This window comes from Humulus lupulus, chromosome 6 (genome assembly GCF_963169125.1).
Source record: "Humulus lupulus chromosome 6, drHumLupu1.1, whole genome shotgun sequence".
NCBI lineage: Eukaryota > Viridiplantae > Streptophyta > Magnoliopsida > Rosales > Cannabaceae > Humulus > Humulus lupulus.
The window spans coordinates 43,677,427-43,690,989 of NC_084798.1; the positions used below are offsets into that span (position 1 = coordinate 43,677,427).

General features: G+C 42.3%; 2 protein-coding genes across 2 annotated transcripts; both read right to left on the minus strand.

Moving 5' to 3' along the window:
- Positions 1-457: 457 nt before the first annotated feature.
- Positions 458-1,821, minus strand: LOC133785026 (3-ketoacyl-CoA synthase 7-like). Its single transcript, XM_062224287.1, has one exon. It carries the CDS (start codon positions 1,754-1,756, stop codon positions 458-460), a length of 1,299 nt encoding a protein of 432 aa, XP_062080271.1. The 5' UTR covers positions 1,757-1,821.
- Positions 1,822-4,649: 2,828 nt separating this feature from the next.
- On the minus strand, positions 4,650-6,023 carry LOC133785027 (3-ketoacyl-CoA synthase 7-like). Its single transcript, XM_062224288.1, has one exon. It carries the CDS (start codon positions 6,021-6,023, stop codon positions 4,650-4,652), a length of 1,374 nt encoding a protein of 457 aa, XP_062080272.1.
- Positions 6,024-13,563: the final 7,540 nt, after the last annotated feature.

Here is a 13,563-nt window from a genome sequence, read left to right on the forward strand (position 1 = left end):
TTAAAGAAAACAGTCGGAGGCATTTTGAATTCGTACCCCGCTGGCTGGAATCGAGCGCTGATAGGCAGTGTAGTCTTACTGTTAGTTAATTAGTTATCCAAGTTAGTTGCAGTTAGTTTTTCAGTTAAAATTTTGTTATCAGTTGTAATCTTTCTGTTTCAAATCTTGTAAACTCCTTCCTATGAATTAAGGTTGATTCTCAAAGCTTGGTAACTTTTGCAAGCCTTTGAGATACTTTCATAATTGTATCTAAGATAGTTTCTTGCATAGATAAGTTCTTTTAGGCGCATAGATCAAAAAATATATATAGAATGTATACAAAAAAAACCGATCGATCCATAAACAATGAAATCCACGTTTTTATATTTATTAACTACAAAAGTGAGGAAACTACACAAGAAGTTGTTTCCTTACATTGAGTACAATATATATTGATTATTTGTATATATGAGGCAGCTCAAAATATTAAGACGCTTGGTACATCAACAGGGTACATATTAATTCGGTCTGACCAAGCGTTTACTTCACTTGAATCAAGATCTGATATGCACTTCCAAACAGCACTATTGCATTTGAAACCACTCCCAAATGCAATTTGCCAAACACGGTCTCCTTTCTTCACTCTTCCTTTTGCCTCCAAATAGCAAAGCTCATACCAAACAGAAGAAGATGAAGTGTTACCAAATCTGTATAGTGTCATTCTTGAAGCCTCAGCGTCTTCCTTTTTCAGCTTTAAACTATCTTCAAGAGCATCAATCACAGCCCTTCCTCCAGCATGTATGCAAAAATGCTCAAAAGCCCTCTTAAAATTCGGCACGTAAAGCAACAGCCTACCTGAGGATGAGGACGTCGACGACTGCCACACTCGCCGAAACACCGCGGACAATCCATACAGGAACTGCTCGGAGTAGGGTAGTACTAAAGGGCCTAATCTTGACACATTGATGGTTAGCGTTTTGGCTGCAACATGAAGAAGTGATCTTGAGATAGAGACCCCTTGTTTGCCATCATCATCCGAATGTTGAAAAACAGATTGATAAGCATTATCATCCGATCCGGTATGTGTCCGGACAAGATGTTGGAGCTCGTACTTAGCGGTTGGCTTGTCGAATTTTCGGTTTGAAAGAAGAATGGCTGCGCCACCCATTCGGAACAAAATGTTGGACAAAAGCATGGACTTGACTTGGCCTTGGTAGCCATTTGGAGATATAGCTTCCATGCTTAGAACCAAAGCTATGGAGTTCTTGTGAACTTTTAGTAAATCTTTAGCCAAACTTATTGCAAGAATCCCAGCACTACACCCCATTCCACTAAGACTGAAGCACCTGATATCGCTTCTGAACCCGAACTTGCTTATGACCATGGACGAAATGGAGGGAGTTGGGCAAAAGAGGCTGCAGTTGGTGACAAGAATGTCAATGTCTCTAGGGTTTGTTGTTAAGTTGTTTCTTCGATTTGAGAGGAGTTGTTTCACTATAGGGAAAAGCACTTGTTCGATCTCTGCTTTGCTTGCCTTGATAGAAGGAGTCGGACACACTTCATGCACTGAAACTGGCAGGAATGTCTCGTTTCCGATGCCTGATCTTCGTAACACCTTCTCTTGAAATTCTTTGCTTTCTTGGGTGAAACAACCACTCCTTTCCACGTGCTCGATGAAGTTCGACAGAGACACTCGTAGCGAGTCCGGCGGCTGATAACAGGCGAAATTGACGAGGTAAACTGGCTTGGGTTTGGTGGAGAAATAGAGAATCATCATGAGGATGATGATTAAAGTTGCTGTTGTTGCTAGTACGGCTGCATGGTGGAAATGATGTCTGAGGAGTTGAGAGATCATAATTAATTGTAGTGAAGCTTTATTTATAATGATGGTATGGAGGTCTGTGATTACAGATAAAAATTTCAGCATCACCACAGTGACATTACTCATGATCATCTCCATATTGAAAGATTAAGATTGGTTAAGGATTTGTTTTTGTGTTTATGATTATGCATAAGGTCAAGATTATTGTATAAGAGTTGATGACACTGCGGGACACATCATTAAGGAAAGAATTTTTATTGTGAGAAGATTTGTATGAGTAAGAATATTTATATGAAAATAACACACTGGTTGACTTTAATTACGTAATCTATATATATATATCAATTTTAAAAAAACCAAAAGTGTTATTATTTTTAATTAAAAAACTCAATTTTTTCTCCACGTCTTCTCATATGTATAGTGACAACATATCATATATATTCCCTGATTTTGTGTTTACTTATATAGTGGTTAAAATTATATAGGCTAAGTTCTTCAAAAATAAAATAAAATAAAATTATTTGTATATGCTAAGTACGTAGAAGAATCGTTTTCCCATGCGCAATTGATTCATCCTCTCTCATGCAATTTGCAGGGCAATGAGCGGTTAGACGTATACGTACGTTAGTATTAGTCTATTTATAGGAAGAGAATTACTAAGGGCACTAGTCGTGACAAAAATGTATCATCTAATATCGACTCCTATTATTTAAATTTAATATATATATTATGAGGTAACCGATTATAATATACCACATAACAACTCTTATATAAATAATATAATGTCCAAATTATATAAGTTAATGTCACATTCATCGTTACAATAATTACCTGGAAAAATAAATGACTTAATTCGTAATAAAAATTATGACACCCTCTCTATCCCTACATTATGGGAATTAAAATACGTGCATTGTAAGTACCATATAGGTAATATATTATATAAAAATATATGCATATACCTTCATTTATTTCCTAAGTAACGACAATTGATCCGTCTCCAAAATAACAATTCCAAATTTGTTAGAACATATTAGGTTATTGTCTTTTAATCTTTCTAAAACATAGAAAGAAAAAAAATATTTCTAGTAATATTAAATAGTGATATCCAAAGTCATGGGTGGGTATATATCTAAATAAAATAAGTAATCAAGATAATCAAACATTATTTTTTTCGTACGTAGGCACCACAGAAAATTCAAATAATGATTTCTTTTCGCAAATTATTATTTTGTTTGTTTTGTTGTGAACGGAAATTACACATTATTATTTCATCACAATCGTATTTAGACTTTTCCAGAACTGTCTAACTTTAATTAGTTGGTTGAAGTTGAAAAGCAACATAATTGTGCTTCCTGATCACAAGGTTTGCATGTAATAATGTAACAAACAAACTGTAGCTTACCTAATTAAATCCTAATAATATCAACCAAATAAAACATTTTAAAACTTTCTTGCCAAAAGTGTAGAATTAGTATATACACTTTTTTAAACTACTCATATTTTTCAAGATGATAAAACAGCATTTTTATTAAGGCAAATTATGTTATTAAATATTTTTTATGATGACGTGGACAGTTCCTATTAGTTCACAATTCTTTGCATATTATTAGAATAGTATTATAGGAGCTCGAAATTTATCTGGGCGAAAGTTGCAAAATGCCTTGCTCATTAATTATATATGTTATCTGATCGATTGATCATATATAGTAGGATGATGTGTGAAAAATATCATAATATCAAAGGAATATTCCTGTTCACAACAGAATAATATTAGTTATAGTTACGAAACATAGTTATTTCTATTATCTTATATATATTTAAAATCTGAATTAATGTTTTAGTTGTAAAATGATTTCAGCTATTTAAGTGGCCAACGATGTACACTGGACGACTAAACTTGATCTACTGATACTAGGTTAATTTTTGCCACAACTTAGACTTAGGGCTTAGTTGAAAAGACTTCTTAACTTTTTGAAAGTTATTTTCAAACCTGATTGCGTTACTCAAAATTTGGCCTTTTACTTAAAAAAAAAATTATTCTGGCACCCACAAGGAGTAGCTTTGTGAGAAGCATTTTTAAGAAGCTAAAAGTAACCCTTTAGTGAACTGAGTTTATCTTATTCTTTTAAGTTCTACTAATGCAATGCTGGTTCATAAAAAGTATAGTTATTTTAAAAAAAATTTATGTATTTTATGAGGGACTAATTTTTTAAAATATAGTTATAGGATTTTTTTGTTAATGATTCATGAAGAATTAATAAATTAAAAAAAAAATATTATTTTTTAATGTTTTTTTTTTTGAGTGGGGGCTCAAGAGCCCAACTGGGTCCGGTCCGTCCCTGATCTTGTGTGCATGTAAGCTTTGTTAATAGCATAATCAAGTTAAAATTCTCAAGTTTTAATTCATATATAGTTTATTTCTTAAAATTATTTGTCATTTCATAAGTTATTATAAATTATTTTATTTAAATATTGTTGTTGACAAAATTAATACTGCATAAACAAAAACATTTCTCCATATATATATAATATGCATGTTTTTTCAAAAGGTGAGAATACTTTTGCTGGAGCGTGATCTTTACCATCCACACCTTAAGTCTATAGTCGATCAGTAAATATAAACATACAAATGGACTTAATGAAAAATATATATGGAAGAGGGATACCATAAACAATGAAATCCAGGCCGGGTTTTATATGTATTACCTGCATAAGTTTAGTAAATTTCTAATTTTATATTCGAGTTATACAAGGCAAGATTAGTTTCCTTGAAATTAAAGTAACATACAAGATTAATCCAGGCAACATATGAGAACGTACGCCCAACAATTGTTCAGATCTCATGTCACAAATTGAACATGTTTGGTACCTCAACAGGATAAATATTAATTCTGTCTGACCAAGCGTTTACTTCACTTGAATCAAAATCTGAAATGCACTTCCAAACAGCACTATTGCACTTGAAACCACTCCCAAATGCAATTTGCCAAACACGGTCTCCTTTCTTTACTCTTCCTTTAGCCTCCAAATAGCTAAGCTCATACCAAACCGAAGAAGATGAAGTGTTACCAAATCTATACAGTGTCATTCTTGAAGCCTCTACATCTTCCTTTTCCAGCTTTAGACAATCTTCAAGAGCATCAATCACAGCCCTTCCTCCTGCATGTATGCAAAAATGCTCAAAAGCCCTCTTAAAATTTGGCACGTAAATCGACCCCCTACCTGAGGATGAAGACGAAGACGACTGCCACACTCGCCGCAACACCGCAGACAATCCATACCGGAACTGCTCGGAATAGGGTAGCACTAAAGGGCCTAACCTTGACACATTTATGGTTAGGGTTTTGGCTGCAACGTGAAGAAGTGATCGTGAGATGGAGACCCCTTGTTCGCCATCATCATCGGAATCTTGGAAAACAGATCGGTAAGCATGATCATCTGAACCGGTATGTGTCCGTACAAGGTATTGGAGCTCGTACTTAGCGGTTGGCTTGTCGAATTTTCGGTTTGAAAGAAGAACGGCTGCGCCACCCATTCGGAACAAAACGTTGGACAAAAGCATGGACTTGACTTGCCCTTGGTAACCATTTGGAGTTATTGCTTCCATGCTGAGAACCAAAGCTATGGAATTTTCGTGAACTTTAAGCAAATCTTTAGCCAAACTTATGGCCAGAATCCCAGCACTACACCCCATTCCACTAAGACTAAAGCACTTGATATCGCTTCTGAACCCGAACTTGTTTATGACCATGGATGAAATGGAGGGAGTAGGGCAAAAGAGGCTGCAGTTGGTAACGAGAATGTCAATGTCTTTAGGGTTTATCTCTCTGTTGTTTGTTCGTTTTGAGAGGAGTTGTTTAACTATAGGGAAAAGGACTTGTTCGATCTCTGCTTTGCTTGCACGGATAGAAAGATTAGGGATCACTTCATGGACTGAAATTGGCATGCATGTCTCGCTGCTGATGCCTGATCTGTTTAACACCTTGTCTTGAAAATCTATGCTTTCTTGGGTGAAACGACCACTCCTTTCGACATGCTCAATGAAGTGCGACGCCGGAACTCGCAGCGAGTCCGGCGGCCGATAGCAGGCGAAATCCATGAGATAAACGGGTTTGGGTTTTGTAGAGAAATAGAGGATCATCAGCAAGATGATTAAAGTTGCTGTTGTTGCTAGTACTGCTGCTTGGGGGAAATGATGACTGAGTAGTTGAGAGATCATAGTTAATAGTAGTGAAACTTTATTTGTAATGATGGTATTTAGGCTTATGATAGAGAAAGATTTCGGTATCACCACAGTGATATTTCTCATGGTCTCCATACTGAAAAGTCAAAGATTCGAACTCTATATGTCTTTGTTTAAGAGTAGTTTTTGTACGTTGATTTGGAATAATTATATCATATGTATTAATAGTTAATAATTAAGAGTGATGATCAAGATTGTAGAAGAGTTGATGGTATTAAAGAAGACTTGTTATGGAGAGAATTTGTATGAGTGAGATAATAATATATTTAATAAGGTGTGTTCCTAATAATAAAGTTTTTTTCTTCTCCTACTCTTTTCTAAATAAATTCCTCATAATTTTTTAGAAAAATTTCACACTTTGTGAAAAAAATTAATGAAAAATGATCTATTATGGTAAATATTCTTTTACAAAAAAAAATCCACTTATTTACATAGATAATATATTGTTTTTAAAAACCAATTAAAGAATTTTCGGCACTCCTCACTATAAATAAGAAAAATCTAATTTTCTTTTAAAATAAAAAATTAATCACAGATTTTATTTTTTATTTTTTAAGTCAAAAATAAATAACAAATACAAATAATAATTTAAAATTATAAAAAAGTTTATCTCCCATTAAAATAAAAATCAATAGTAATATAATACTATTAATATATAAATTTGTAAAATTTAATAATATAATAAAATTATTTATTGACAATGATAAATTAAGTGATAAAAAATATTTTAGAAGTGTGATAGAAAATAATATTTTATAAGGAAATTTATGTAAATTTATCTAAATAAAATTATTGGCTATAATTAATTAATTAATTAGAAATAGTAAGGAGAGAGAAAAAGAAAAAGAAAAATGTCAAACTACTGGCATATCAAACACCTCATGTTCTTTGTGTTGTGTTTAATTAATAGTGATTAAAATTAAGCTAAGTGGAAAATATATTCTCTTATTTTCTCTCTCTCTCTCTCTCTCATGCAATAAACGAGCCGTTGAAACAAAACAACATTTGCTTATTTCAATATATAAATAAATCAATTAACTAATCCAATTTCGTGAAAACTCATTAGGCTATAGTTTTCTGATGTCATGGAAAGTAAAATTATAAATCATGGGTCGGTGCATGTTGATCATCTACATACATGCAATGATCAGAGACACGTCTATAATAATAAGAGATAAACTTTTATCATTTATAAATTGTGTAGACGCTCAGTATTCCGCGCCCATAAAAGAACCAAGCCCCGCGAGACAGCCCCGCGTGCCCAAGCTCACGCCCCAGTAGCATCGACCTCGCGTGGCCTCGCGTCCGAGCGAGGCCCCTGATGCGCCCGCCTCGCGTCCGAGCGAGGCCCCTGGTGCGCCCGCCTCGTGTCCGAGCGATCCCCCGCCTCGCGCCTCGCATCCGAGCGAGGCCCTTGATGCACCCCCCGCCTCGCGTCCGAGCGAGGCCCCTGGTGCGCGCGCCCACCTTGCGCCCCGAGCGAACCGCACCATCACATGGCCACGCGTGAGGAGGAGGGCCTCGTGAGCAGCTAGAGAGCTGCGCCATCAATAGGCCTTCCAAGGGGGCCTTGCGAAGGAGCCACGCCCCCGGGTGGCCACGCGAGTGAAGCCATGCACCAAAGGAGCCGCACCACCAAGGGGGTCGCAAGGAGGGCGTCTCGCCGCGCATCCTTAGACATCCGTCAAGGCCACACGCCTATCGCCTAGGCTCGTGGGTGACCTCGGGGTGCTTCAGGCATCTCGTGCCAAGGACCCAAGATCCCCACCTCATGCCACGACCATTACACACACCAAGGGTCCCATTCCTTACACCTTGAGACCCCTATGCTTAGAGGCTCCAGTACGAGTCGAATGGAACATACTTGTACGATCTAGTACTGAGTACGGACACCAGTACCAGTGGGAGTACTGGAATAAGAGTTGTGGCCGGTACGTCTACGGCCAGGAGTTAGAGTCGACACCACTACCACCTGCGCCACTATGCCTGCCACCACTCATCAGACATGGGTACCGGCAAGTAGTGGAGGCACCCTCCTGACACCTTCCCCTGTACTGGATGTACGACCACAACCTCTGAAGCCACTCTCTTGACATAGTACTTATGTACCACCTGGTCTCCTGGACCACCATGTACCCAGGGCCATTAGAGCCTACTATAAAATGAACTCTAACCCCACCTGAAATTGGGTTCAAAAATTGACTGTAGCAAAGGTGTGAAAGTGAATGACAGATTTATTTCTCCATTGTTATTCTGTCACTGTTCTTGAGTTATCACTTACATTTCTATAGCTCTTTTATTGACGATCCTTACTTGATACTTTTTTCCAACTCAACTTAGTTGACGAGTTCTCACCGTCAACAGTTTGGCGCCGTCTGCGGGAACGTTAGTTTCAAGCTATTGTTCCGCCATTGTTTCCGGCAAGAAGAAATGCCAAGACGTTCAAAACGACTCAGGGAACCACGAGAGGTAGAGGTTCACCTGAACGGAGTCCAACTGAAGGCCTCCATAAAAGATGCTCCTCCACCCAGGGACGTGGAGCCCCCGAAGGACCCTGAGGTTCACGGAGGTGATAGAGTGGCCTTGTCACTGGCCGCTCCACCTGGAGAAAGTCCTCCAAGAGCACCACCGGGAAATGATAATGAGTTCCCTCTCCCAAAACCACCGCAGGTACCGAACTCCGGCCGGCAGGACCCAGGCCCCTCTACTCGTAGGCATGATAAGCATCCCCGGGTCCATTCCGTGAGCTCGAGTTCGAAATCTCGGTTTTATGAAGAGGAAATACGTGAGCTCCATCGTAAGAACCAAAGGTTGGAGACCACCTTGGAGAATATGCATGAGGTCCTGAATGGCCTGTTGCAGGGTAAATCGAGCGTGACCTTGCCTAAGAGGAAGGAGAAAGGCAAGGACGGGGTGGAGACCACCATACCAGTAGATGATGGGAGAACGCGGCACTCTACCAGTAACACCCCCGAGCGAAGCGACGCGAACACCCTGAACCACCTAAGCTGGCACAGAAACCAGCACCAAGGACCAACGCTGCCCCTCGCAACGAGGACGAGGTCACCTCTAAAAGAGCACCTTCGAATTTACGGGAGGAGCTTAATAAAAAGAGGGCAGGCAAAGGGACCACGCCCCCTATGGCACCTCGGGAAGGCAAGGGAAAGGCAGACCTTAGCCCGTCCGCTTTGAGGAACTCTCTAAACAAGAGGAGGCAGGACCTGGACATGGAGATGAGGAGCCTGCAAAGCAAGATCGTCACCGCATCAGGCGGCCAGGCCTTTGAGGAAGAATTCGACCATGAGTCACCCTTTGTGAGGGAGATTCAGGCCATCCGGCTCCCTTCAAACTTTAAGGAGCCCAATATGACCCCCTACGAAGGAAACACAGATCCAAAGTACCACCTGGATGCGTTTAACGATCTGATGAAATTGAGAGGGATTGGAAGCGGTGTCAGGTGCCATTGCTTCGCTTTCACCTTGAAAGGACCCGCCTACAAATGGTTCAAAAGGTTGAGGCCGGGGTCAATCAGGTCCTGGCAGCAGTTTTCCGATGAATTCCTCCAACAGCACCATGTCGTGCGGGACTACACGATGCCAGGTACCAGCCTAGCCAACGTGAAGCAAGGGGAGAATGAGAGCCTGAAGAGCTACATTCACCGGTTCAATATGGAGGCCACGAAAATGGGGAGCCTAACCCGCCGAGATTAAAAAATGGCCATTACAGCTGGAGTGCTCCCAGGAAACAAGATGTGGGACAGCAGGTTGAAGAGGGAAGTAACCGACTTAGATGACTTCTACGAGAGAACACAGAAGTAGATTCGTGTGGAGGATGGCCACGCAAACCTAAAGGTAGGAAATGAGGAGCCCCACGCGAAGCCCCCAGCTAACGACGGGTCGAATGTGACAAAGAAGAGAAGGGCGTACGACAGATCAAGAGATGACTAGCAGCGGAAAACCAAACAGGAGAATGATCATAGGCAAGCGACTTACACTTACTACACGAACCTCACAGATACCAGGGAGCACATTTACCTCACCAACGAAGATTGAGTTCCTTTCAAAAGGCCCCCTCCAATGAGAAAGGACCGGTCCAGAAGGGATCCTAGTAGATACTGCCAGTACCACAAGGACACCGGTCACACTACGGCAGAGTGTATCCATTTGAAGGAATAAATTGAGGAACTCATCCGCAGGGGGCATATGGGCAGGTATGTGCGCTAGGATAACCAGAGGCCAGAAGGAGGAGTGTCCCCATCGCGGGCACGTGAGGTGGCCCCGGAAGTGCAAGGAGAGGTCAGGACCATCTTTGGAGGACCAGGATTCGGAGGCGATTCTAGGAAAGGGCGGGACAGGTATGCCAAGGAGGCCCGACGAAGTCCACCACATTGCGTTTTAAGTTTGGAGCAACGCCCCCCGAAGAGCTTCAAGGGCGAGAATGACTCAATAACTTTCACTGAAGAAGATGCGCAGGGGGTGCATTTCCCTCATAATGACCCCCTGGTGCTAACCGCCCAGCTGGCTAACATGAGGGTACATCGGGTCATGGTGGATAACGGGAGCTCTGTGGACATCTTGTATCGACAGGCGCTGGAAAAGATGGGATTGAGCCTCCGTCACCTAAAGCCTTGCACTACGACTTTGTATGGGTTTACGGGAGATTCGATGCAACCCCTAGGGACGATCGAATTAGCCCTCACCATGGGGGAGCAACCCAGGAAAACCACCATAATGGCTAACTTTGTCGTGGTAGATTGTACCTCAACCTTCAATGCGGTATTAGGGAGACCCTCCCTGAGAGAATTGAAGGCGATAACTTCTGTGTACCACCTAGCTATGAAATTCCCTACCCCTGGGGGAGTAGCATGTGTGAAAGGGGAGCAGAAGGAAGCGAGGGAATGCTATAACATGTCCCTCCGCACAGCCACCAAACCATCTATGCCAATGACAACGGCTGTGTATGAAGAAAGCGACCCACACAAGTTAGATCCGCACAAGATTGGACCCACGGGTTACGGAGCCTCTGGAGAAGTGCTACCAACAAGGCTTCGGCTCTCAGTGTCAAAAGAACCTATGTTTAGTTTGTTCTTCGTTATTTTAGCTTAAGCAAGAAAGAATCAAAGAGGCTACCTAGGTAACCTCCTTGTTAGATGTAATCCCTCTTCCTTTTTATTTACAAAGTCAGCTGTAAACCGCGTGTTATGAATGAAACTGTTTGCAACTTCATGTGTTATTTTTCTTCGCTACGCGGGCATCAGCCAAAGCGCCTACCGAAATAAATTTCACCAAACACTTGGGGGGCAGGACAGAAGGCAATAACATGTGCCTAGCGAGGGGAACTTAAAAAGGGCCCTCTAACGAAGGATCCTAAAAAGTACCCCTCGCCCTCCTAAAAAGGAGGCCCCTAAAAGGGACCCTCTACCAAGAAGACCCTAAAAACGACCCCCTATCAGGAGGACCCTAAAAAGGGCCCTCCATCAGGAGGAAGTAGGACAGGAGGCAACAACATGCGGCTAGCAAAGGGAACCTAAAAAGGGCCCTCTAACGGAGGACCCTAAAAGGGACCCCTCGCCCTCCTAAGAAGGAGACTCCTAAAAGGGACCCTCTATATCAGGGCCTTAAGGGAAGTCCTTGAAAGGCATCTCCTGAGATCACAAGGATTAGCTACCCTTGTGAACATCAAGGAGGCCATAGGGACTTACGAAAAATATATGGTAACGACAGTAATAAGTCTAGAGTGGCCACCAAGCCGTCTAGCCAATGATAAGTCTAACCAATACATGGTAACGATAATAATAAGTCTAGAGCGGCCACCAAGCCACCTAGCCAAAAAGGGTCCCAAAAGAGACCCTTGCAAAAATAGTACTATGAATAATGACGAGAAGGATGCTTCTCGCAAAAAATAATAATCGCGCGCAAGAATATATAAAAGGATATCTAGGACCCAAGGGGTCAAAATATCCTTATAAAAGCAACCAAGAGGCACCAAAAGAGGTCCCCGTGAACCCTTTCACATGGGCTCCAAAGGACCTCTAGCCTGGTAAATAAAAGAGGGGAACCAACCAAACCCCATCATACATGCTTAAAAGGGCCTCAAATGCAGTCGAATAAGAGATAAATAGCAACACATGTATATACACATTGAAAAAGAAGGTCTTGGAGATAGTACAAGAGTTACCAAAGGAAAATAGTAATGACAGTCATATTACAAAGGCCTGAAGTACAAAAAAAAAAAAAAAAGGGAAGAAAGCATACACCCATGGAGGGCTAGCCGGCAAATGCTATGAAGTAATTACTTCAGGGCCTCCTAATGTGGGCGCTCCACAGGGCCGCTCGAGCAACGACATGTTCACCAAAAGAAGAGAAGTCGAAATTAGGATCCTGCCTCCACACATTGTAAAGGGCACGGTCTATGGACCTGCGCTCGGTGGTAGCCCTCTCCGCCTCCAAGGAAGCATTCCTCTCCTGTGCCGACTGTAGTTCGGCCCTGAGGGCCTCGACTTCGGCCTCCAATTGGGTAACTCTCTGCTGCGACGCAGCCGCAGTGGCCTTGGCCTCTTGGAGTTTACGCCTCAAGCGTTTAACCTTGTCCTTTAGCCCCTTGGCCTTTGCTTCCTTCCTCCTTAGTATCAAGTCATAAAATTTGGCCAGGACCTTCGACAACTTAGCTGTAGTTTCATTAAGCTCTCTCTCGAGCTCCTGGACCCGGGCTGCAAGGTAGTCCCTCGCAACAGTAGACGCAGAGAGGTTGCTGGACGAGTCGGCATACCGTAGAGACACGGTGTAGGCCTGCACAAGAAAGTTAACGGCATCAACAATAAGTAACAAAAAGAAAAACGCATGTACATTCATACATAATAATGACCGATGCAAGATGCAGGAACTCACCTAGGCCGTGGCGCGCCTTAGGGTGTCCCCAAGGTCCGACTGAGTCACGTTCCCAAGACCATTCCAGTCAGACACAGGGAGGCTTGAGGAAATTTGAGTGTATCGTTGTCCGTAGGATGTTGCCATCCGAGTCACCCAAGGCCCCCCCTCCATACTGGGGGCACCTGGTTGGAGGAGGACAGACGACCCGCTCGCCGAAGCAGGAGGGGGCACAGTGAAGGGGAAAAAATGAGACCCTGGTAGATTAGAGGGGGGCTTCGCAAGGTCGACGAAATCAGCCCCTGGTGATCCAATGTCATGAGGAACTTGAGGGAAGGCATCGCAGCCATCAGGGCTAAGGGAAGCATAACATCCCGGTGCGACATGCGGGTCCTGAGGTTGGAAGGCCATGTCCTGATCGTAGGAGTCATAAGGGGGGCATCCCCCGGGGGACAGGGGTCGCTGGTGAGATCCCCCACATTCAAGGGGGGCATCCTCCGGCTCCTCCTCAGCCTCATCATCATCTGGGAACGGCTCAGCCGGCATAGCCACTATCTTCTTAGACCCATTAACCGACCACAGGAGCTTGGGGTTAGAGACCGGGGACATCTGGTGGCGGTTGAGATTTGCCACAGTAAATAAGAACGCCG